The following is a 27152-nucleotide window of genomic DNA, read 5'->3' on the forward strand; positions in this document are numbered from 1 at the left end:
AATATACATTGTTATTCACTTAACGAACACTCCAATATAATGAACAAATTAAAATGAAAAAATGAAAATCGTCTCAGTAATAGATCTCTAGACATGTGCAACAAAGTTTCCATAAACTGGTAAACAAACGCCTTGAATTCCCTGGACAGTTGGTAATGAGAATAGGATTAATGCAATAAAGATTTCCTAGCAGTTGCTTAATAATTTAATGAGAGTCATCGGAATCTAAAGCAAAGCACATGACTGAAATGTAAAACATCTGTAACCTCTAGCACCATGCGGAACCCAGCAGGACACACAGAATGTGCTGTTTACAGAGCGTTTCCTGGAAGTAGGTCGAATCCCTGTCCTCACTGACACTTAGTGGAGTTTCTATTACTACTATGAGAAAACTATGTGATATTCCTATACATGTGTATAACAGAGGTAAATAATGTATCTGAAATACACTGTCTTTAATGTATAACTAAATCTACTCCACAATCTGTTCTGTCCATCAGAGAAATCAGCCATTGCTTTAGATGATGGTCCTTCTCTTTCACCCCAGGCCCAGTGCTTGTTTGACTGGCTGGCAAGTTTTCATGGTACATGAAAGGTTTTGTATAGACTGCAGATTGCTGCATTCATGCACCAAGAGCAAGGCCATTGATGTCACAGCAAGACTAAAATATTGATGTGCTTTACAGTTTGACCTTTTTGTCCTGTATCACATCCACTTAGGCCAGTGTCCTGGCCTAAGTGGATGTGATACAGGACATGTGGGGTGTGGCTTTGGCTGTTTGTAGAGAAGAGGCTATTCAATGCCACTTAATTTTTCAACAGAGACGCATGTAATATCATGGTCTTACTGAACAAAACACCTTTGTGCTGATCTGTTTCAGTTATGTGGTTTAATTTTCCTTTAAGTTGTAAAGAAAAAACCTGACTGCTGCCCGGCTGTAAATAACTCTCAAAGACCATGCATTTTATAGAGGTCACAGAGCGCCATGGTCTGTTATAGTTGTACATATATAATGAATTCCTGTAAGTTATGACGTCAGTAAGAACTCTTTGATTGCGTTTGACATGCAGTGATTAACGAGTGCTTTTACTTGCATTTAGGGAGATTGTTCTGTTGATTGTGAATATGAGCAGTATTTTGTGTAGTAAGATGAATGCTCCACTTTAATACTCTGCTAGTCTTCAATGGACAACACGCACCTTGGCTACAGTAATAGGACACGGCCTGCTTGGTGGCCACTGACGAAAACGTTAGGGTGTCCTACTCCAATAACAGGAAATCTGTTGTAGAGCTACAAGGCCCTCTCAGCCAGCAGACATTGGAGAGACACAAGACACAAGCAATCCGTCCCTCAGCACACAAACACCATATGGAGGTGCAGAGTACGGTGTTAGCAACGGAGCTTGTTCTTCTACTTATCCTGAGATTAATAATATCAGTATAGTAAATCAGTAGGAAAGAGCTACTGTAAGCTGGAAATGGTAGTAGAATGGACATAGAAGCATTGTGCTATTAGTCAGCAAGCTCAAGGACAGTCATACTATATAGTTCCCTTTTCAAATGTAATCTGCATCCACAGCATAATGCTGATTTAAGTAATCTCGCCAAACGATACTTATATTACAATTCCAGGTACATGTGATGGGGTGTGAATGTGTATTTTAAACAAATGTACATCAGTTTTTCGGCTGAAAGCTGCACAATGATTTATCTCTGTGCTGAATATACACAATGCAAAGAACTTTCTATAAGGGAAATGATTTGCTTTTATGATTAACATTGTGATGCTAAAAAAAATTCTGCTGATTCATGTTTGCTGGTATCAGGACCGCTTATTAGTTGATCAAAGTCAGTGGCCTTGAATGGAAGACAGACTGACTCAAATATGGCAACTTTCAAATAATTTTCTGATTAAACGGAGCAATCTGCTATTCATTGAAAGACAACATAACATTTATGAGAACTGAAATGGGGTGAACTCTGATCCACTATAAATTTCTGCCATCAAAATGTTATACTGTCATATCTGAGCTAAATTTTCCACAACAGAAACCTGATCACATCCTGGTATTTCATAAAATGAAAACTACTTACATCTGCATAAATGTTGGTGCCAATCACCGGTGCCCAGTGCGAAGGCTCGCTCTTACAGTGACTCGGACAGTAAAACCTGTAATTGGATATGAATTAGAAGTTTTCCGAAGTATGAATCAGTTCCTGGAAATTCCTGGTTATTTTATTGTACCGTGCGTGCAATTATGTAGGGTATATGGAGATGCCAATCACTTCAATCTCCTTATAACAGATTGATAGCTGAGACAGATTAGTGGCCCACGGTTTTCTTCTTTTTTTTTTTTCCCCATTGCATCTGACTAACGGACGAGGAGAAAATTTATTTTCTAAGACTAAAAGTAGGCAGTAATCAGCGCAACTTCTTTTGTCTCGCTAATTATTTCCCTTCTCTGTTGTCTACTTTGCCAGGGGGAAAAATAATTTCACACTTCCCAAAATAATTAAGTATAGAGGGTGCAGGTGTACTCACATGCATGCACAGAAAGTGCATGGCCTCCGGCCTCCCCCTCTCCCATCTTGCCCCCCTCCGCTCTATTCTTAATGCGGCTGCTAGACTCATCTTCCTATCTCGCCGCTCCTCCTCTGCCTCCCCTCTCTGCCTTGCCCTACACTGGCTCCCCATACCCCACAGAATCCTTTTCAAACTCCTGACCACAACATACAAGGCGCTCTCCCAGTCCACTGCCCCCTATATCACTGACCTCCTCTCCATTCACACTCCTGCCCGCTCTCTGCGCTCGGCCAATGACCGTCGCCTCTTCTCCACTCTGATTACCTCTTCCCACTCCAGAATCCAAGACTTCTCCCGCGCTGCCCCCCTTCATTGGAATGACCTCCCTCGCTCCATCCGTCTCTCTCCCACTCTTAGCTCCTTCAAACGGGCACTAAAAACCCACCTTTTCCTCAAAGCCTACCCACCTTCCACCTAACCCTCCCTCCCCTCCTTTATACGCCAACTCACTTCCTCTGTACTTGTGTTTTGTTCACCCTCCCTTAGGATGTAAGCTCATTGTGCAGAGCCCTCCTCCCTCTTGTGTCCTTACCAGCTCTTCTGCTCCATCTCTACCGCATTAGCCTGCTTAGAGCTCCTGAAGTGTCAGTATTTTTTGTTTACTGTTCAGTAATGTAATACCCTGTACTGTCTACTGTTTGTGCATTGTACGGTGCTGCGGAACTCTTGTGGCGCCTAACAAATAAAGGATAATAATAATAATAATACTGCATCTGCATGTAGCCCACAAATACTGTGTTGACCTATGTGCCCCCTCGTGATGTCCTCTATTCATAACTACAGATACCATTGTTTCAATAAAGCAAAAAGCTAACAGTAATTGAGCTCATTACTCTTCATACATGTATATCAGATGACCTATTCAGCTCACACATAGCTGAGTTAGAAACCACAAGCATATTTTTTTACCAGAAGGCAGCAGAATCTTCTCAATAAGGACAGTATGTACACAATGTAAATGAAAGGTGTAGATCTCCCTATCCTGTGTGCTTACCTGGGACAGTGCTTCACGGGCTTTTCGAACGCACAGATCTCGGCCACTGTTGAGTAACAATCGATTGTCTGCACTGATAGAAGGAAACAAAAGGTGACGGGTATACGGTATATGGTATTAATGATACAAAGCTCCAGCTAAATGATGCTTCGTACCATAAGTAAGTAAATACTCTGACATCTTTCACACTAGTAAGGATAAAGGACACATTTTATATACCCCCAGTATACAGATTTGGTGATCTTTGCAGGGCTGGCAGAATGTTTATAATTCCCTTTATAACTGTCATAGTCCTATTTATTCCAAAGCAACATAAACCTAACCTGAAATTGTCAAATTATGTGGAACAGCCAGAGAAGCGGATTACACGATTAGATTAGTATTCCTGGCACTGTGCGGCTCTCTAATCCTAGATATTTGTACAGGAGTAATCCACCTTTGTTGTATGTTGAAGGATTTCTAGTGGTAACAGACTGCTAAATTTGAACACTTACCTGAAACTTTGGAGACCATAAATGAATTTGCTGGTTTATATTTACTGCAGAGAAGAGAGAAAAACAAATAGTTATGGCAGGGACTGTAGAATATCATTGTCACACCACAGTGATATCTACAGAGAGAGTAATACTTTACCTTAACGACTCTACGCCATTCCTAGTAGATTTGATGAAGAACTTCAGCCTCCCATTCCGGGTTATGTCCACCAGGCCGCCGTTGTTATCAATCACCCCGTAATGTATGGCCGCTCTGCACAAACTGGACATCTAGAAAAATACCAACAGAAATCCTCAGGTAAATGATAATGGACTCTCTGGTTTCTACAGGAACGACTCGTGATCCCATAGTTTTCCAGTGCAAAAACGTGGACAGCCGTGTGCTCATATAAACACCCCCTTATTCTTCCTGTTTGGTACCAGCTAATATAAAAACTTGATCACAGCCTAAATTCCGATGTATCAAGATTCTGAATTGCGGGAAATTAAGAAATAAAATGGATTAAAAAACCAGGACTGCCTTTAGGATGCATGTGAGCCATTGTTATGCATTGTCCCTGTACACAGATGATGGAAACATGGATCCTAGCATGGTATATTATGAATTCTGGTTGTCAACATCATGAAATACAGCAAGCCGACCTCAGGGCAAATGGGTAAAAGTGCTGATCTGTACTAGATTTTACACAACAAATGTATGGACATTGTATGTATTACAAGATATACTTACACTGTCATAGAACAGGGTGCCAAACACTTTGGCCTTCTTATTTGCACAGCCTGCAGGACAGTGATACCTGGAAGAAAGATGCAGCGTTTACACCAATAAGTTGGATCATTTACTGACAATTAGCACATTTATCTAAATCAGATATTAACCAGACACCATATTTCTATGCCTATTGTCACACAGAGGTAAGTTCATGTTGCACCAGCAGTACGTGCAATATTCAGTAATATGCAGAATATGGAGGTTTAGGGGGAGGTATAGACAAAATAGGAAAAAAAATATTGTTTTCACGTAACAGACATTAGTAGATCTACTGCAATGTGTAACGAACAATCTGATTACAATGTCTCCGTCAGAGGAGAGCACCTTCCATATGTAGAACATGTTTTCCAGAAATCCCTTGTTATCTTTAGGAGCCAAGTGTTACAAGTACATTTAGTTTATTTTACCATCTCAGCATTAGATCTGGCTGAATCTATAAAAAGATTCATCAGACAATCCATGTATTATGCCGATGGCTCCACGCGTTGCCCGTGACTTAGTGCTGCTTGCGGATGACTAACAGTCTTCATCTTAGCACGACTCTGGTATGTTGTGTCACTATAGTAACCCTCATACTACATCCCCAACACAATCTATTTATCTACCTTGTGTTTAATATAAATGAAAGCGGCTTCCTAGGAATAATAAATTACTCTTTCCTCCTCCATGGACAAGTTCCTCAGATAACCAGCAAAGGTTTGTTTAAAGACCCATCGTAACGTACTGTTGGCACATTTACTTTGCCCTAATGCTTGTTCCCTTCGGATCAGCAGTGAGCGGAGAATGTTTAGACTGTAATTCCTTTCCAACAGCTCTGCTTGGCATGTAATCCTAGTACAACACAGCAGCATTTACCCATCGCATGCCAGGATAAGGGGTCCAACGTTAGACTTTACACATATAGAGCACCCCGTATGGTAGAGGAGGTGATATGGATTGCTCAATGATTAGTGAGGTAGGGATCTAAACAACCAAAGTGTTCCCCTCACCCAAACATCCATTATGTGGAATGAATACAGCCTATCGATTCACTAGACGTCAGTAATCAGAGGCGCTATACTGGAGGAAAGAACTGCTGTGATACACCCCTGGAATTTATATTTTTACAATATTTGTAACCAATATTGAGAATTTGTACATGCAGAGTTATCATTTTAAAACTTTCTTTACTGCTGCCATCACACTTCATAATTAGCTACACTAAAAGACAACATGGAATTATTCATTGTTTGACATTCGGCGCAAGGTGTCTGAAACAGTCCGAAGAGTTTCCCTTGCGTTCCATAGGGATGGGAAGGAAAATGAGCAGAGATTCTGTACCGTATTAGCTGACGATGTGCAGCCAGATATCTCGTTGATGTCTGGCAGGATGTAGCCAGCAACTGAATTCCCCCCTTAGAGTTCAATTAATGAACATTTTTTTTCACTATTGATTGTAAGTTCCAGACTGTTTTGAAGAATATGAGGATTGTTGATTCTATTAAATGTGGTTAATCTAAATACCCTTTATATTTAATGTCAGTTTTTTTGTTATGTAAAAGGGTTGTATTAAACACAGATTTATAGTGGACATATAAAATTACAAACAAGGCAGTTTGCTACAAAGAACCTATTTAAGATTTGAGAAGATCAAACAACTAAGTTTTCCCATGTTTCCTGTTCCCAGTAGGGGAATAACATTTTGTTGTGCACTATATGCAAATTCTATGCACCAGCTTCCAGAATCCTACTTGCTCCCTGGTCGACCTTCTCCTACTTAAAAGCCTCACTGACAGAACAGTGCAGAGGAGCTGGAGGAGGACGCCGCTTATACCGTTCGCCAATATGAGATGATGCCGCCTGTGCGGAGGAGACGCAGAGGAACTATATATTCTAACATATATATACATAGTGCACAGGACTCTATGTAAATTATATTTTCCTCTATAGTAAAAGTGGTAAAAGCTGGGAGATAAGCCCAGGCTGGGTGAGGCTATCTGGGGTACCTGTTGCAGGTGGATCCTTTGCATTTGTCTCTCATCTTTGTCTCACACTTGATCACTTGAGCTGAGAAAGGAAAAGAAGACGTGAGGTGAGGGAATAAAGGCTTCAGTCGCCTGTGCAGACAATATGCATCATAGAATGGTTTTATACTACAACTAACCACCCAATATATAAAATAGGTATAGAGATGAATATAATCTGCATATTACCACTATCCCTCTGACGGTACTACAAAGGTGGTAATCCCATTCTGTATAAATCAATATTCCTCAGAATAACCACAAATTATATGTCTGGAGAATTCATAACTTGGAGTGTATGGTGTCTAGGACTACTAGGGTACGAATGCTGCAGGTAATCCCTTCTCCTGGCTCGGTCGGACTCTTATACTACAGTTGTGGATTTTCTTTGGACCAACCAGAAAATAAACATTTAGGCAAATTTACATGAATCCAATACATAGAGACCTAGGTCCTGGGGTAACTTGGCTTATTATACAGGATGCTGACCTGGAGGTTGATTACAAAATCCACCCTAGGGGCCTTATAAGGTTTTCAGGAGTCGCAGAGGTGTACAGATTATTGTGTTACAATGTGTCTCCTTACTCATTAGGTTTTCAGTCGTCGGCTGCACTGTTTTTGGTACCACTTTGGGCTTGTTGATCTTTTCATGCACCCAAATGTGTGTTTCTTCAGGGACTCGAGGTGATTCAATTTCGTTTGTTTCGTCCGTCTCCACCGTTCCAGCGTGTTTGTCACCTGCAGGAAGAGAACAGGACACTGTATACACAGCTACCTGCACAGTGTACCCTAGGTGACAGCACCTTAATGTGACAAAACCAAGACTCGCTCTGGAACAACGGTTATGGGGTTATCTCACTAAGAGCCTCAGCAAACAGGACATCCAGACTTCAAGCACAGAACAGAACATGATGTTTGAGTAAAATGATTATTTTTGGCAATGGGTCTAAGTTAGGTTGGAAATAAAATTGCTCTCTTTGAACATAGGTCTTTCAAACAAGAAGTGCAACACAGTGTCATTTATAGGTAGTAATATAATGCAGCTTTGATGAAAAGTCAAAAAGTTCATTTCTGAATCATTTTGCGGAATCTGAAATCCATTCTTCTAATTTGTTTTTTATTGTGGGGGGGGGGGAGGCGCGTTTGGAGTAAGGTGCTCACCTACGGCATTCATCTCTTACATACAGAATCCGTGACAAAGGTATATTTGACCCTATAAGCGTATGGGAGGTGAAACAGCCCCATTCTTTGTAAACAAAGACTTGGCTTCTGGGACATCACATGGGTCATGACCTGAAATTCTTATGCACATATAGATTTTGCATGAAACGGTAAAATCAAACTTAAAATGAAAAAACGTCAACATTCCAAAGTGTTGTATAATCCTGACATCAACGTGCAACATTGAAATATTTGATGCCTCAGTGCCAATGTTCAGACAATTGTCTTAGAAGCCTCACAGTTACTTTATTGCACCCCATAAGCCACAAGGCATATTTTGGCAAGGTATGGCTGATGAGATCTACTTAATGGAAATTGCATGAGGGACTAGAATGTGAAATGTGCACGTAATCCAGTAATGACGACAGTTTGTGTCTGGACCCGGATTTCAATTTTTATTCTTTAAAATAATAGAACGAATTTGCTTTTCATCATGGAATTTCAATATTTGGTTGCTGGGCAGCTGGTTATGCCAGGTTTATACAGATTGCCTCTTGGCCCGTTGGTTCAGAAAGATGGAATCTGCTTCCCAACTAACAGCTTTTACAGCTGATTAAACACTTTTTTCCCAACTTTTCATCATGCCGTTTCAGGGAAATGAGAATTAAAGTTGAACAGTCTTCAAAACAGCCCATTGACAAGTGTTCCAGCTCTCAGTGGAAGAGTACCCGGCACATTCACACCTCGGGGAGAGTAGAGGAGTGTAAGGGGGGACGGCCATCCTTGGAATCTGGACACTTCATCATTTCCACCAAAACAGCTGATGAAGCCAGACTAAGGTGCCACTAAAGGACCGAGGGTGTTGGTTACTAGGATGTCATTTAAGACGTACTGTTTGTTTTAATGGGATAATATTTAAATATATTTACTCTTCAGGATGCTGAGAGGCAAAGTTCTTAACAGAAGAAGTATAATGATACATGTTAGTCACTATATATAGGTAAAAGCCTATATGACTGGTGATACACGTGGAGGGATACAATGATTAAGAATAGGGACAATTGTGTTCTGAATCCCCCACATGATCGCTGTATGAACTCTGCCATTGTCTGAGCCCTGAAAACAAGAGTCACCAAGTGTCAATCTGGGGAAGAGGGGGGACTACTCCTCATGCCAACAGTTTAAATCTCTCACATTGGGGGGAAGGTGAAGACATGTACCTTTGTAGCAGAGATTATTCTTGCAGATGCCTCCATAGCTGGGTGGGCACTCTGAGCAGGGTCTGCCATTCTTATATGGAGCTTCACCAATCCAATTCCCCCTGAAACAAAACAGGAGGGGAGGAATATCAATATCACACATCCGTCATAAGCGTCCTGTGTGCTGCTGGGATGAATGCTGCTACTGTGCGATGACAGATTGTGGGCATGATGCGACTGACCTGTGCGTTGCCTCCATGAATGAATAGTGAGAAGCTTTGAAGCACAGAGAGCACTCGGCACATTAAACAAGATTAGCATTTTCCTTACAAAGCATGATATTTCCCTTCATAGAAAGCACTTGGTGTTACATTTATCAAACCCGTGTATCACATTGTCATGTTACATTTCATTCATCTAGTTTGGGGGTTTTATACTGAGATTAAATTTAGATGTTTTGAAATGAACATTGAGTGTATCACAGGCCAGGATGGGAGATTCGCTGACGCCAGGTTAGAGATTTTCCAGCTATATGGCTGGGAATGAAAGGTCTGTTTGTGCGAGCTCTAGTGAAGCCCTTTTTATCAGGATTCATGTCCCGGGTCTTACTTTGGGGAATAGTTGCAGACCAGGTAAACTGCGTTCTCCCAGATCTCTCCCCACACGTTCATCCTCTTGCAGACGTTCACCGCACAGCCCACTTTAGTGGTTGTGGCCCAGACAATCTGGAGATGGAAAAGATGTGTAAGAAAACATTGTTAACATCAGCCTGTTCATACGTCTGTTCACCCTGAACTCAGCGATGTGGCAGCTGTGGTTTGCAGCTCGTGGGTCTGACGGGAGGTCAACAGTACTTCTTGTAGGCTGCTGCAGAACCTCACTGTGGCCACTCTCAAAGATAACATTGAAAAGTTTTCTGCACAACGCAGGTGGCATCCCACAAACCTGCTTACAGCGAGCAGTCAGGCAACCTGTGTCTCTGGCCGCTGTGGAACTATATGTCCCAGCTGAAGAGCTGCAGTTTGCCTACTACTGCTGTAGATACAGGATGGCAGCACTGAGCTTGCACTACACAGCCATAGAGGGGGAACATGCTTAATGTACTGAGACTTCGAGATCTTTCCTTACCTGGGTGTAATGGGTACACATGGGGCCTGAGCAACGTTCTGGACAATAGGGGTTACACTCATGTGGGTAAGGGTACGTGTAGTCCTTCACTTCATCATACCAAGACTGGACATGAAATGCAGGAGATCGATACCTTAAAGCAACGAGAATAGGTTTATATTAGTTACATGTTAATGAAGTGTGGCAGTCTTACAGAGGATTACAGGTGTCAACGTCCCCAGACCAAAAACAGTTTGATTAACGTGCGTCGCATCTTGCTGTGGATCGCATGCGTGCTGCCTGTCTGCGCGGTTTACTGCTAGTCACATGACCAGCAGCAGCGTTGTCCCAGAAATCACTTCTCTGGACTGTCCAACTTGTGTGAGTATCGTTATCTGTATGTTCTGTTGGATGTGTCCGTACGTGGGAATAAAGGTTAGACACCCTGTGTTGGAGATGAAGCGTTTAAAGTAGATTAGTCTGATGATACAGGGTGACAGTCACACTCACCTGCCCCAGTGCACGGCCAGGTTTTGTCCAATAGACATAAGCAGGCTGGCTGGTCCATGCTCCCATATACACTCTTGGGCCCAGGCTTCAGACGACCTCTCCAGTTCATCGTCCCAAGTCTACATGGAAGAGGCAATACATTATGGGATAATCCAACAAGAAACAATGTGTCCGCATACATACATACATACATAAATACATACATATATACATACATACATACATGACATATATACATACATACATGACATACACTTGGGATAAATGATACTTGAGATGCGGCCGACGACACAGGCAGGTAAATACGTGTCTTTTCCTATATACGTCCAGCTGTCAATGAGCCCCTGTATGTATTTCCTTCTGTGTCACAATCTAAATCTCTAACAAACAATAAATAGTCCCCCATATACAATATTAATACTTCTGCCTGCATTTAATGGTTATAAACTAAAACCAGCGTTTCCCAATCACATGAAATTGTGAGAACGCAGAAGGTGGGAGCTCCGCGACAGAAGCGCGTTTGAAGTCTGGGTGGATTAACGCCGATCACCCACAGAGCTTCATTTTGTCTTTCCAGTTTAATTTATGTTAACTTTGATCTGTTCTTAGCACCTCCATAGACACACACACCCGTGGCCTCATCTGACTCGTTATGCAGGATGAGTGAGTCTGTGCGAATAATTGTCTCCTCTGCCTACAATGTGCACAGCGAAGAGAGAGGAAACGGTTTAAATGAATCATTGAAAAAAAAAAAATTGAATTTTTTCTAATTGTAAGGAATATATATTAAACTTAACAATGCGACCTTTGCGTATATACAATAATGCGCCTGTATAGGGCCCTTTCTATGGTAGTAAATTTAAATGTGTGCCACTATAAGTCCAGTGTATAGACACTGCCGGCATCATCGTCAACTCAGAGCCTTGCATCAGGCCTATGGGAAGCGCAAAGATACATGTAAGTTATAAACTAACACAAGGGGTTTAATTGAGGTTGTTTCCGCACCCAAACTTTACTTACAGATGAACCTGCCTCTATGTGTGTATAGAGTGTATCTGCGCTGATGGAATGGATACTCTTCTATCAGAGTGAGTGGCTCAGGTATAGAGGTCGTACTCAAGCGCTGTGATCACCTCAATATTGAAATAGATGTAAAGCTCAGCTTACAATATAGGCGTAGGTTGTGCAATGAGACAAATCTTATGTAACATGGTGCAAGTGGTCTTACGTCCCATTCTAAATCGGGCTTTGTTTTTCTACATGATTTGCTGCATTTCCTGGTTATTTATTTTATGCCTGTAACTAACGAAATGATAAATAATTCCAGCTGGGAGTCTCGAGGGTCCATATGAAGTGTTGGAGAAAATAGATGGGGGGGGGGGGGGGCGCATCTGTTATTTAAGTTATATATTATAAATTAATTATATGCAATTTATATACACAGTAGTGGTGGTATTATGCCTTGTAGTATGTGCATTCCCAGTGTTCTCCCCAGAAAATGTTGCCAGCCGGGTGGCATTAAGAGGTAGCCGGGTGGAGGCAGTGTAATACTTTGCATTAATAATGTAAAATGTTGGAGGTTATTGCCCACACCTGCCAGGACTGGTCAGACTGGGGGTCAGTGGTGTAACACACACTGCTGGCTGTAGTGCTCACATAGTGCCTGATCTAATAAGAGAAGCAATGGTTTATTCTATTATAATAGGACTCTGTTGGGCTCCAAGAGACGGGTGAAGCACCCGAGAAATAGGTGCTAGGGAGGACACTACATCTCAGTATCAAACACAGTGTTATGGTGGTAGGAGGGGATCCTGTATTTAGGAGTGTTTCACCTTCACTGACAGTTATACATTCCATCACTACTCTCCTAATATAAGGATAGTTTACATACATTTCATGTAATTTGTGTATAATGCTCTACTCACTATAAGTTATATGGATGTAAAAAGTCAGGGAGGACTTTAGTGGCAACGTAAAGCAGTGATTTTATACAGAAAGCCGAAGTGAGAGCATTATCCCACATGTGAAGTCAGAACTTGTTGCCGAAAAGCAATGACATCAGAACTGTTTTTACAGATATAGGACTTGCTTATATTACCATTGTTTGTGTGTGTGTGTGTGTGTGTGTGTGTATATATATATATATATATATATAAATATACACACATATATATATATATACATATACACATACACACACACTATGTTGTCTGGAAGGTACAGAGGCTGGTAACGTTGGCTCTACCCCTTCCCGTCAGAGGGAGAGAGGTCTGTGCCGGATGAAAGTGCCTTATTTTTCCATACAGTAAACACTACATCTCCAGCGTATAGATTTGGCCGGGATCCACACACTCCGGGCTGGGAGAATATACAGGATGCAGCAGAAGCTCGGAGGCCGCACAGTCCTGTCTGAGCGATTAAGTTTTGGTGTATTTCATCCTGCGCACATCTGGCTTCCAACAGCTTCTGCCAAGAGTCTCTGCTACAAATGAAACACTATTCCTACCATATATACTGACTCCAGCTACAATAAGAGATAATCCAGCTATACCGCTTCTGGCCAAATGTCTCCCCGAGTTTAATTCTTTACTTCCCTTCTTTTAAAGCTTAGAATGATACACACCCCAATCAGTGCACCCTGACAAAAGACACATCATTAACATACAGCCTCTAAACAGATCACTATATTTAACTATTTCACTGCTCAGATGTTTCTTTTTAATTTTTGCAATTTTATTTATCATTTTCCTGGAGTGCGAGCGTAAGCTCTATTCACCTGTAAAATAGAGGTGTAGATTAGAGCATCCATAGGACTAGACCGACCAGTAACCAATCAGAGCAACAGAACATTCACAGGACTAGACTATCCTACAGCCAATCAGAGCATTAGAACAATTCTAGGCCTAGACCAACCAACAGCCAATCGGAGCATTCCAACATTCACAGGACTAGACCAATCTAAAGCCAGAACATTAGAGCATTCCTAGGACTAGACCAACATTTAACCAATCAGACAACTAGAATGTTCCCCAAAAAAATGTTAGACCATTGCAATGCAAACAGTAACAATATATTTTATATATATATATATATATATATATATATATATATGAAACGTGTCTCTACACAAAACTAAACCTATGCACCTTGTGCAATGTCACACCCGTATGTCTAATAAGGTGTTAAACAGATCTGCCAGGCCGCCTTGTGCAAATAAATGTGTACCTAAATTTGGAAATGCCATGAAAACGTTTCATTTTTTTTTTAGAACAACTAATATTTCTTGATCTGAATGTATGTTTATGTTGGCGAGGGTTGTGAGACACGCAGAGTGCTTCTAATTTATGGTAAGTTGAAATGATGTACTATATGGGACATGACCGACCTACAGGCTACTCTGCGCTCTCCTAAAATGCTCCCTCCTGTGAAGTCACTTCAGGTCACATCGGACCATGAAATCAGGACCTCAGGCTGTAATTTTCATGGCAAACATTCCGGGTCCGTCTGCCAGCTCTTCCCTCTCCTGTACTTTTCCACATCCTAGAATGAGCTCCTTTCTTGCCCGTCTGGTACCTCCGCGGGCAGGGAAGTTACCTGCAATAAACTTCTTTTGGCTTCAGTTATGTTTCACCTAATCTATTCTTGTAGTCCTTAACCCCTTCACTGCTGAAAGGAGCAGCTCTGTTATAGCTGGAAGGAAATCGTATTCACTTATCAATTCATTGTCTTGTTATGGACATAAGCCATTCTGGACAGAGAACCTCATTTATTTACGTTTTTGCATTTAAGATTGGAATATTAATAGGACAGTGGCTCCCAATGGCCACATTATCGTGAAAGAAGTAGAATGTTTCTCTTAACCAAGAAATAATGGGGGGGATAAATATGTATTTTTATACACCAGGGATGCTGCAGAATCTGTCCCCTCCTACTTATTTACATACCACAGCCAATGCCATTATGGAAGATGGGGGAGACAGAGAGACGACTTACATAAGTATGGGGCAAACCATTAAAATGATATGTTCATGGTGTCAAGAATTATATTGGAAGTTTTATAAAATAGGAAATCACCAACCACCAAGAGACACTTTTCACAACAATTCTGGCTAAATAATGCTATATTACTGAGTATTCTGCCATTTCTTGATGATTTATCCACTAGGTGGCGCTGTTGTCTTGCTGGTTATGAATAGTAATTGCTGCTCTTGTCAGCCTTACTTTGATGATTTTATCCAAAATGTTATATGTATATAGTGATTTACATTTTATCATCAGTAACTTAATTTCAGTGCTGCCATTTTCTTCCCTACAGCGAATATTGCAAACATGACATCGATGGAGGTTCCTGGGAAAGCTGGCGTTTGGAATATTCCAATTGATTTATTAAGGTAAATTTAAGGGATGATTATTTGAAACTGTCACTAATCATATTAATGGTATCTGAATAAGAGATGTGGGAAATGAGGAGAGAATCGGGGCGGATTAGGAGGAATTGTTATCAATTGTTATTGATTCAATTGTGTACATGATTGGCAAGATGAATTAAAGGGGGCACCCGAACTCACTTATTTGCTTGTACAAGCCCCTCTGCAGTGTTTGTGCGTGTGTATATTATATATGTATATGTATATATATATGTGTATATATATATATATATATATATATATATATATATATACATACACATACATACATACACGCACACACAAACACTTATTGTTTTGCATCTCTGTTTTTCAGCCACGTCACTATATGAGCAGTCTTATGTATCCTGCACTGGGATCTGACAATACTCTGCTGTGCCTTCTGCATTGCGTCCAGTGAGCAGCTTTGTATTGTATCCAATAACGAGTAAAATGCAAAATTCTTCCTGACAATATAAAGACATGGCCGAAATGTGCGATAAGCTAAGAAGAAAAAAGCAATGCATTTAACAATTACTGCCAAAAAGTCAATCAAATGACTGACTATCCAGTATGAGTATTAAACAATGGTACTCCCAGGTTCAATAAACTGGGCACAAAGTACTTTTGGGTGTTATGGATGGCCGGACACAATCAGATGATGTCATTTAGCGCAGACAGAGAACTAGCAGATATATAGTTCAGCACAGGAAACACTGTATATATAGTGTATTTATAATGTACACCAGTAAATAATCGTGTTTCATTGTTAATAAATAAGAGTTATTCTGTCTATTCCAGGCCATATAAAACCCTTTCATTATAACTAGATTCCATATAAACCACGGGAAGCATACAACGCTGCCCATCAGCCTCCAAGTAAACATAGGGTGTAATTTCTGCACTTATCCCGCGCCAATCCCAACATTCCCCACTGTCCTGCTGTAAGCTCTGCTACCAGAATAGATTGTGCTCAGCATTAGAGTGTCAGGAAGCTACACAGAGCCGTCTAACAGCTGGGAACGGTGGGATCAGGGTCCCTCAAACACTTCTTGTAAGAGAACGTAGCTGCAGAGACTCCGCAGAGGATGAGTCAGATGTCGCTCGTGCGCACACAATAACTAACTTATACCGAAGGGGAAAACAGTGGTGCATCCTATATAGAGTGTAATGTAGCTTTTATTCCATTATTCTATTCAGGTGCATCCACACAGACCTAAAGGAGACACACAGTAAATATTCAATGGTAGCGGTCCCCCTTCCCCCAATTGGCAGAATAGTGGGTATCCCCCCTCAAATGTAGTGGGTCACTCCCCTGGTGGTCTCATAACTAAATTACAGGTAGGTGAGTAACTCTGTTCTTCTATTCAGGGGGAGAGCAGGGGATTCTGGGTACTGGAATAGGTTCAGGCTAAGCAGATTACCGGTGCTCTGGAGGTCACCATTCAGCAACATGAATATTGGGCTTTGTTACTAGCTACCCGAGTCAGTTCAGGCTGCGAGATGAGTGTGAGATCATGTTACAAGCCGTAGTAAGTACAGACAGAGGAATTCAGCAGCAATGGGGGACGTTGTTGGTATCTACCCTCAGAGAAATCATTCACAGCAAACTCATTAAATTCAAATATCAGCTGGTCTTCATCCCCAAGTTTCTACTCTACTTCTGGCATAACACTCATCAGGCTGCGGGAGGATGGGAAGAGTAGTCCCACACTGGTGGCATGCCGTACCACGTTTCATTGGTAGATCAGGTCCGAAGTAGTAACCCTTGGAAATGTGGTCTCATCTTTTGCGAAATATTCTGACATAATCATTATATAAAATTACAAACTCCGGACATATTAGCTCGGTCCCTGGACCCCCACTGCAAAATATCAGTAATATATATTTGAAGGTCACCACCTAACTACTGTACTCCACCTATTAAGACATAGACCACAGAAAGAAGAGCGGGTGAGACTGGTCAACCTGCACTTCATCCAGCCATTCTTGCAAAGCATTGCCAGTGACTGAAGCATCATGGGGAATTATGAGTGAGTTGAGAACCAGAATGGTGGCATCCAAAAGCGCTTCACCTGTCCTGGTTTCTGGTGGCATTCTCTAGACTTCCCCTTATCTGCTCGGTGCCCCCTCCCTAATCTCTTGTACGTCTCCCACATGTCTCAGTATTCTATGCACATCAGTGACCCTGAGCGACTGACATCTTGTATCTCTAACACTTGTGTGAACTTAGAGAGTGCGCAGACACTGGAGATGGGGACACGTTAAACACCATGATCTGCAGAGAGCTGAGCGGTGTTTTCGCAGGACTCACCATGTACTCCATGTTGGAAGCAGAGGGATGGACTTGGCCTCGGAGCTTGTTGTGAAGCTGCAGTATTTCCTCCCTGTCGGACCTGGGAATGGCTCTTCTGCCTCTAGAATGAGGAGCGCTGTCCTTGTACTTGCTCAGGAATTCCTCCAGAAAGGTGGAATTGGGCAGTAAGAAGCCATGACACTGATCCACAAGAAGGACGACTCCAAGCGACAAAATCCAGGTGAGAGACAAACTCATGATGTGACGCAGTGGTGCTGGACACGTGATGTGACGAGTTACACTCTGTTCTACAGACAACAAGGAGAACATTGGAGACAATGGTCAGGAGAGGAGGACGCAACCAAATTCTATTCACATTACAATGTATCAATGTATTATGAGCCGTAGCATGTGTATTACTTGTATTGTATTAATGTGTATTACTTCTGGAAGGCGCGCTGCGATTGCTGTGTGGAAAATATGTATAGAATATGACATAGCACCAGTTAATTGTAACTAACCTGTAATAAGTTATTACTGTCAGTGCTGGATAATGATACAATACATTTATTCTGCCTGCACGTTCTGTATTAGGCCCAGTGACCCAGCCCAAGGTAGCCCACTATGGGACCGGCCCAGGGGGCCCCTGGGTATTACCCTACTGTGCGAGGCTGATTACATGCAGGATATGTATGTTCTACATTTCGGTGACATTATCCCAACATAACACAGAAATAAGACAGGTTATTTCTCTGCAGAATTATAGATTTTCTATTACATCGGCCGCCAACTTGATCACTAACACAACAACCAAGTGATTTAGTACAAATTGATTATCTGACCCTCAGACACAACAACAACCAGTTGGACGGCTGTGCAGGCAACTTTATAAAATATTTTAAAAATCATAGTTGATCGTTCTGTGTCCATATAATGAATGATATACAGGTGATTCTGGGTAGCACAGAATTTGGGAAGGGAAAATCAGCAGTGTATAGGATAAAGGGGCAGACAGAACTTACATGAAGAACACATCATCATTACTTCTAGAACATTACATGTCCAATGTATGCATCAAATACACACAGCAACTGTACATTATATACAAATCCACTGCCTCCCACACACGTCTCCTGAAATAAACTGCTGATGATTTGATTGGCTACAGGTTGTTGTAGCACCACCCACTTCAAAACTGGGGCCAGTGATATACAAGGTGCTCTAACCATGGCAAATCCACTTTACATATGAGATTGGATGGAATAAGTGTTTCAACCATCATTTATGTAACGTTTTGTTGTGTTTTAGTGCAACATTGCTAAATGTTTTGTTACAAGTCTGAAACCTTCAGAACAAGGTAAAAGCAGCTGAAAGCTTCAGTGGCACTTGTATTACAGGGATAAGGAATGTAACGTCTCCCTCTGCCAGCTGTCCCAGACATGGAGAGGTTTATGTAACATATTACAGCTACATAACAATCTCCATCCCACAGATGACGCACAGGGACGTATTACCGGTGAGCCTCCGGGGAGAGATTTACTCATCCGTACAGTGCACAATCCCTACCAGCTCCCACCGTACCCCCGAGAGAGGTGCCCATAAGCTCTCAGACTGGGCATTCATTAACTAGCGGGATTCTTATGCTTTTTAGCACACTAATATATCTCTGTATAGAGGGCACATAGATGGCAGCTGCGGACCACGGTCTGTTGTGGGACTAAAGGGCATGCTGGGACTTTTAGTTCCACAACAGCTGGGAAGCCACAGGCAGCCTAAGCATGTTATAAACTGTAAAATATGTTCCTTTATTTTACAATAATTTAAAAGTGAATTATTTAATCCCTCAGACTCCAATATGGTTTTAACACATTAAACAGGGATTTATTTATATTTACAGAAACTTAATAACAGAAGGGAACTTTAATATCCTCGGGATTATTTATTATCTGCTACAATGTTGCTGAATCTGTTTCCCCTCATTTGCATACAGTGCCACCGGCTGCGGGCAAGAAGGAAACATTTCTGCAATACCTGGACAGTGTATTTATACATATTATTCACATCATGTTCATTTATGGAGACGGGGGCATCCCACTTGTAAATAAGAGGGAAACATAGGTGGTCTTCATCTGCTCTCCCCTTGGAGCCACTGCTGTTTGGGCGGCCTATAGCTGCAGCTGCGCATCCTACTCTCAGCAGGCACTTTCTGGGTTATAAATATGTAAACAGTGTAAGACGGGATATGTACAAGGGGAAAGTGGAACATTCCACAACCATCCTTAACCCATTAATGACCACATTCCCTGGACTGCGGGGCCCAGCAGCGTGACCAGACATCCCCTCCACCGCCTGCAGAGTATCCTGGAATGTCCACATACTGTAGCGTTATAATCCTCATCTCTACATTATATAACCGGCGGAGCTCTCCGGTCATTACAATGGGTGACGGCCATTCATATCTGCTATCCGTTCCGGCCTTTAAAGATTTGTCCCTAAAAATGTAATTCTGACCATCTGTGCGTATTCTCCGGGGTTCATCACTTCAGAAGCAAAACAGTGCTGTATTAGAACACTCCATGAGCCCTAACAACCCACCGGAAGACAGTGCTTGAAAATAAAGGTTACCGGTATTATCACCAATTAAAGGGACATAACACTGAAGAGAGTATTATTCTGATATATGTGTTTTATACAACTATCTCTGTAAAGCAAAAAACATTGTACTTTTTCTTTATATCTTGACCACTAGGAGGCACCATTCCACTGGAGCTTATGACTATTCCACCTTGCTGAGCATTCAGCTGCCAATGATAATTATACAGCAAAATAACTAATATACATGTTGTTTTACTGGTTAAATACAGGACAAGTAAAGACAATGAGGCTTATACAAATTATGGTTCAATGTACTGTATCCTGTAATAACATGATATAGTCAGACCAATGGAAGCTAAAATCTGGTTGCTATGGGTTACAGGAAATCATCACTTCAATAAATCATAAGGAAGCGGCACAAGTCTGGCTTCAAACTTTATTCATCGGGTTTATTTGAATTTGTCTATAAATATTTGGTAAGACGTATGGATAGAAAACTTGAGGGAACAGAACCATCATCCAAAGACTGCAATAGAATAGCGCCACCTGGTGCTCAGAGCATCATAAAGCTGGAACATGACCGTTATTCCAAGTTCATAGGATTTATAGAAACATTCAGTCACTACAAGGGGTGTAAAGGAAGACTAACATTAAATGTTGTGTACAACTAGATGCACTTGGAAAATGTGGCTGTTTAGGGATTTGTATTAATTCAACTTAATTCTCCTCCTCCTTGGAATGTTGTCATCTGCTAAAAACCTTCAACGACTGGAGAGAGACACCAGCAGGAGCGATTACACATTACAGATCTATAAACATAATATAAAGTATGTATTATCTTCTAACGCAATTACTATTTTTAAGATGACTGTTGTATAAAATTATCTCACCACTATCACTAAATCCAGATCTCACCCAAAGCAACAACTTTCTCACACTCTACCAGCAACCTCTGGCACTTCTGATTGGACAACACACAATGACCAATCAGGAGCCAGAAAAGTTTATATACAACAAGTCAACTTGGCTGAGTGTGCCTCAACATTTCCTATCTACATCCCATCATGCATTTCACTCTGTACAACCTGCTCAGGGGGCCCTAGGCCCCACCAGCTGTTGTGGAACTAGTCAGGACATACTGGGACTTGTAGTTCCACAGGGTCTTCTGTGTGATAGATTAAGAGATTAGGGTAGGACACTATTCTGGAAGCCGGGGGGGGGGGGGGGGGGGATTAGCTGTGTTACATTCTCTGTGTTTTCAGTGAGAAACGACAACGTCAGCAGATGTTTAATGGAATCTTCTCAGTCATACAATGAATCACAATAACCAAAATACACGCCAGACCCCAAATCTCTCTCTTCCATCACTGTCAGTAACAGAACCCATCCATTTGAGAAAATGTCTAACCACTAGGAAATGTTTATATAAATCACCCGTCACCCCCACATCCATACGTGGAGGCCCCCCCAGCTTATGGCATTACACAGAAGTTATCGCTTGGTAAATCCATACGAGCGATTCCCAGTAGTTTTGCTAAATTGTCCAACAGGGGGCACTGTCACCTGGGGGAGGATTCATCTGTATAGTAGCCCACACATTATTACTAGAGATAGAGGTCTCTGTGTGCAGTGAGAGTTATTCCCACACATTCTAACGTTGATAACCCCTAATTATACACAGATATATTCGCCCTTCAGTGGTGAAACAATGAGAAACTATTGGGACAAAATACAAGTTAACCCTGCCACTACCTGAGATGGGCCAGTAATGGGTCACATGACTGAGAATTAAAGAGATATAGGCCCCATTTATAAGGCAAAGTTTTTTCTTTAACTTTAAATAAAATACATGTATATAAGTTACCCTGTGTATTTATAGGGGTGAGATAAAAGGTGATTGGAATCTTAGATCCAGAGAGATGAGAGAACAGAATAACACACCATGTAATATGTAGATACAGAGTGATCACATATATGTACCTAGAACCCTGGAGAAATGATCACGTGTGTTACATGTCAGCATTGCATAGTACAGTATTAATCTCTGGCAATCGCTTTTCCTGGGATTTAACCCCTTTCTTTCTGATAAATCTCACAAAACAGAGGAGAGCCAGGAAGCCCACTGATTCCAACAACCATCCAGGTGATGGTACTGTGATTGGACGAGGCAGTGACAAAGCGCACTTACACCCACCCCCCCCAGTCCCAACACAGGACACTTACACCCCGGACCCCAACAGAGACCACTTACACCTGCGGCCCAATCCTGCTTACTCACAGAAGGATACACATTAAATGATGAGTATAAGAAAAAGCAACATCTCTATTACCATTTATCTACTTATAATATACAGGAATTCTTGTTTCCACACCGCAGTCACAGCACAAGAAGGGACATATGTAATCTATTTCTATAGTAAGCCACAGAGAATTGACCGATATAACACAAAATACACCCATGGTTGTTGGTGAACTACAGCTCCCAGCATGATCAGACACTGGCTGAGAGTTGTAGTTTAGCAGCGTCCAGTGCTCTAGGTCCTTACATACAAAAACAATGTAACTATCAGAACAATCACACTCATTGCCTTAAATCCAGAGCTCAGTCCTGCAAATCCCAGTTATCCTGTATGTAACCGGAGACTACGGGGCTCATTAACCCTCCTAACACTTTATCCACAACCACCATCTGCACTAGAAATAATCCTATATTCCAGGAGCAACGCTGTTACATAGATGGATGGAATTTACTGAGTACAAACTTCCTACCTTGAGCGTCCTGACAGCTGGATGTCTGGGACAGTAGTTACTCAGAAGAGCTCAGCTGCTGGCACTGACCACCCGCTCTCGCTGCTGCCTCCTATTTATACTCCTGAAGTGCAGGAGGCTGATCCTGAAATTCTGTCTTCTTGGCAATGTTCCTCTCACTGACGAAATTAAAAGAATGTCATTAAAAACCGCCTTCCCCAAAGCTGCAAGATAGCAGCAGATCCAAGGCTACCTAAAACAGCCTGTGGGCAATTAGGACAGTGAGGGGTAAGGTCAGTCTGTGGTTGCTATAGGTCAGGGAGTGAGGCTCCCAAATCTGCAGCAAGGGATCGGACGAGGGCTATTACTGGGCATAATCATTGAGGGTTCTGCTTTCCCCAAAAGACGGAGACATACAATGTGTCTTAACCCCAACATATTAGATGAAGAGGCACTAAGCACTTGTAACAATAATGGATATATCAGAACATGCATCTAAAAGCCGGGTACACACCTATGTACTTACTGCAGATGCAATTTCTGTAATGATTTCACCAAAAAACAAAGTCCCGATGAACAGCAGATCCCTGTGTACACACCAACACGATTTACCATCAGATCTGTGATCTTCATCTCTCATAACTGTACACTGTACAGATATCTGTCTACACTGCTGGTCGGGAGTGTGTACACACTGCCATATTTGCCTGACATCGTTAATCGTAAATCATCATCATCACCATTTATTTATATAGCGCCACTAATTCCGCAGCGCTGTACAGAGGACTCACTTGCATCAATCCCTCCCCCACTGGGGCTTACAGTCTAAATCTTAGGAAGTTTAGAAAACCAAACCAACAGATGTGATGGGTTTTCGCAAGATAAAACATGATGGTGGGAGCAAAGGGGTGAATTCCCTTTTCTTACTATTAGGAGTTTGGGTCCTTTCTCCTTTAGCTTTTTCAGCTTCCGCTGGCTGCATATCATGTACAATAGGAAGTGCAATTCTCCTATATTCCCTTGTTCAATGATGGTGTGAGCGTACACTCTTACAATATCTGACCAAACTGTTGTGAAACGTGATCTGCATAGATGTGTACCCAGCTTTATACATGTCCTGATGTATATGGCTGATGTACAAGCCCTGAAGCCAGGAAGACATGACTGTGACCCAATGTCCGCAGCTGGCGATAGAAAAATTAGAATCCAATCTGTTAGTAAAATGTAACTGCTGGTTCCCTATGGGGAAAGCTACACATGTCACACTTCTGAACGTGGAGAACACAGTGCACACATGTATCCATGCATGCAGTTATTATAGACTGACAGACACTTGAAATTCCTGATCTCCAGTCAGGCGTAACAGATTACAGGTCACAATGTCAAGTGTAGCCCAGATTTATCCACTACAATTATTCCGCCTGGAGACTCAACTCTTATTGATGTGCAGCAGACAGAATTCATTAACATTCCCCCTTTTTGTGGAATGACAAATATGGGGGTCCCTCCACTTTAAGCCCCCACTGTACATCACATGTTGGTGCTGTATTCTTACCTCTAGGCTGGGTCCCTCCAGCTCCCTGTCTGCAGAATTATACAGATCCCTGGAACACTGCACTGTTTTCCTGTCTTTTCTCTTGATTCGGCCGTTTCTACCGATTTCGGTGTCTCTACAGGAACCGTCCGCAGCGGTCAGGTCTCCGGTTACCACATACACCTGCACAGCAAAAACTGTCACACTGTTAAGATCAAGGGGAAAAGTTATAGAGATAACAACTGCAGCTCTAACATGACTCACGTTTAATTTTAGAAAAGTAGAAATTGAGACTTTTGTGCCAAATCGCATCTATATAAAAATAGATAATTACTGTTTTTATGGCACATCCAAGTAGCACCATACTGCTCCCTTACCCCAGGACATGAAGAAGTGATGCTCTATGTAGTTATTTTTGGTAAAATACTTGTATTTTACAATAAGTAACTAACCACTGCTGTACGCGGGCCCTGCTGTCTTGGTCCATTCCACTGACCTGAGAAACCAGCATTTTTCATTAACACAAATGTACCTGTGTGTATGATAGCATCTGTTACATTAATGTATTGCTTTCCACGTACCCTCCTGCAACATTTACTAAATGCATTACTTTAGATTACTGGCTTCTTTCCACGTTTCCACGAAGGCCTTTATACCATCTAGGCAAAGTTATTCATTTTCCTTGTTATTGGACACAACACAAAGCGTTCCTTGGATACGGGTGAATCCTAAGTTATAGATGAAAAATGTATCCAATGGTAAAGGAGACAACTCTGCTGCATGACATAAAGTCCTTGCTGAAATACACAAAAGCTGCAAAGAGTAACAATTTATTACAGGAAGACATGTGAAGCATTAAATTAGATTTGTGTCAAGGAGAAACCCCCATTATTGGTTCTGACCTGGAATGTGCAAGAAAGCGCTCAGTCAGTGATACATTATAGTGAAAGGAGAGGGCGGCAGTCACACCAGGGCTGCTCCATTGTGAAAACGCTGCGTTACACAGGTTATAGTCAGGGAAACGCTGCATCAGTCTCCTATGCGACACTTACGTCTTGTGTAGCTTAAAAATGTCTAACAAATACATTGCTACATATATGTGTTGTACCTTAGAGCTTGCATTCTACAGATACCAATCATTTTAAATCACCCTTTCCCAACCATTTCAAACTAAATGATTCTCTTTTTATCTTGCAGTATATATAAAATAGTACAGACTAGAGTTTTTCTTGTTCCACTTACTGGTGAATTACAGGTTAATAAAAGGTAATTAGTAGCTGAATACAGATCTTTACAACAGCATTAAAACCTTATTTGAGACGATTAATAGATCTAAAATAATTGAATATGACCAGCAGAGGGCGCAATACTCTATGACTGGTTCCAGCATCTCAGATACTTGGTAATATTTGTCTGTTCGCAGTGACAGATGCTAATCATTTGTCCTCTCTGGAAATGTTTAAATGTCTCTCCAGTAAACTATGCGCACTATAGATAAAAGGGACTTTGTACATACGTATCCCTGTGTCACCTGCCTCCCGGTTTCTTATGTTTAATAGGATATGAGTGACCCTAGTCTCTGTGTGTGTTAGGGAATTTAGACTGTAACTCCCAATGGGGCAGGGACTGATGTGAATGAGTTCTCTGTACAGCGCTGCGGAATTAGTGGCGCTATATAAATAAATGATGATGAGTGAAACCTATATACAGAGAGTTAGTGCAGGGGCTCACAGGGACTTGTAAAGGTCAGTACATGTCAATGAATCCCTACCTTTAACAAGACTAAACAATTAGAGCTCAATTTGAACAGGGATCACCCTACGTGAGCCGCTTAGGACTTGTTCTATCATTTTTAATGGTTTTCTTCACAAACAGAACTTTTAACACAGTAATGTTTGAATCATTTTATAATAGTTACGAAGTGTCTTTATCTAAGCTCGAACAGTAAACATTTTATTGTCATTAGTTTTAAGTGTGAGCTCCAAACCCAAATCAAACAGGCCCAAAAGTCACAATTGTGCCGCAGAGAAGTGCGAGGTCCTTGAACGACCAAATTTTCTAGAATTTACAACCGGTTTAAATCAAATCGATCAGCTCTATTAGTGGTCACTGTGACAAGCGCTGTTCTCACAGCGGCTGTATTTACAGTCGCCCAGGGGACAGGACGGGCTGATGTACAACCAGCTGTATGTTCTCTAAAACTGCCTCCACATGGACAGATCTACCTCGCCAATGTGGCCGTTATCCATATGATGCTATTGGCCGATCACATTGTCGCCAGTAGTGGTGGCACATTGCATTTCCCACTTATCTCCTTAATTGAGTTCCCTGAGCTGTATTAATTGAATGATGAAAATGGTGTTTTATTTAACACCAATTAACTAACTCAGCAGAGTGAGATTATTGGGCTACAGTCTAAAATTGTAACACTCTGCTCAGTCACCCCAAAGACCTGGAACAAGGAGACAAGCGGTGTGGATCGTGGTGGGACCTGGAAGAGTTAGGACTGGGGATTGTAGACGGGTCCCAGCAGCTGAAAAGATTGTGACTCTGTACACTCCATAGAGATCTATGGACACTGCTGGTCGTGAGTGTACACACTGCACAATTGGGACGACATTGTCCCATCGTTTAACATCATTTTTAGTCCAATCTAAAAATCAAATGAAACTACGATGAGCTTTGAAACAATAGTCGTTCATCGTTGCAGCGTTTACACTAATGCAATATCGGGCTGAACAGTAATTT

General features: G+C 41.7%; 1 protein-coding gene and 1 long non-coding RNA gene across 2 annotated transcripts in view; one reads left to right on the plus strand and one right to left on the minus strand.

The window, feature by feature from the left end:
- The window catches only part of LOC142104597 (uncharacterized), a 28344-nt gene extending 10792 nt beyond the window's left edge, over window positions 1–17552 (plus strand). Inside the window, exons 3-4 of the long non-coding RNA XR_012679608.1 lie at window positions 15141–15216; window positions 15569–17552. This is a non-coding gene — a long non-coding RNA (uncharacterized LOC142104597). The remainder of the gene's footprint in view (window positions 1–15140; window positions 15217–15568) is intronic.
- The window catches only part of CRISPLD2 (cysteine rich secretory protein LCCL domain containing 2), a 31667-nt gene extending 6911 nt beyond the window's left edge, over window positions 1–24756 (minus strand). The window contains exons 1-14 of the mRNA XM_075189364.1: window positions 24426–24756; window positions 22892–23049; window positions 17546–17835; window positions 10826–10944; window positions 10337–10469; window positions 9818–9933; window positions 9230–9330; window positions 7434–7586; window positions 6831–6891; window positions 4804–4870; window positions 4213–4343; window positions 4074–4117; window positions 3580–3652; window positions 2096–2171 (exon numbers count right to left, since the gene is read on the minus strand). Coding sequence (XP_075045465.1) covers window positions 2096–2171; window positions 3580–3652; window positions 4074–4117; window positions 4213–4343; window positions 4804–4870; window positions 6831–6891; window positions 7434–7586; window positions 9230–9330; window positions 9818–9933; window positions 10337–10469; window positions 10826–10944; window positions 17546–17785 — 1314 coding nt within the window. The 5' untranslated portion in view covers window positions 17786–17835; window positions 22892–23049; window positions 24426–24756. The remainder of the gene's footprint in view (window positions 1–2095; window positions 2172–3579; window positions 3653–4073; window positions 4118–4212; window positions 4344–4803; window positions 4871–6830; window positions 6892–7433; window positions 7587–9229; window positions 9331–9817; window positions 9934–10336; window positions 10470–10825; window positions 10945–17545; window positions 17836–22891; window positions 23050–24425) is intronic.
- Window positions 24757–27152: the final 2396 nt, after the last annotated feature.

Source organism: Mixophyes fleayi, chromosome 10, assembly GCF_038048845.1.
Source record: "Mixophyes fleayi isolate aMixFle1 chromosome 10, aMixFle1.hap1, whole genome shotgun sequence".
NCBI classification, from domain to species: Eukaryota; Metazoa; Chordata; class Amphibia; order Anura; family Limnodynastidae; genus Mixophyes; species Mixophyes fleayi.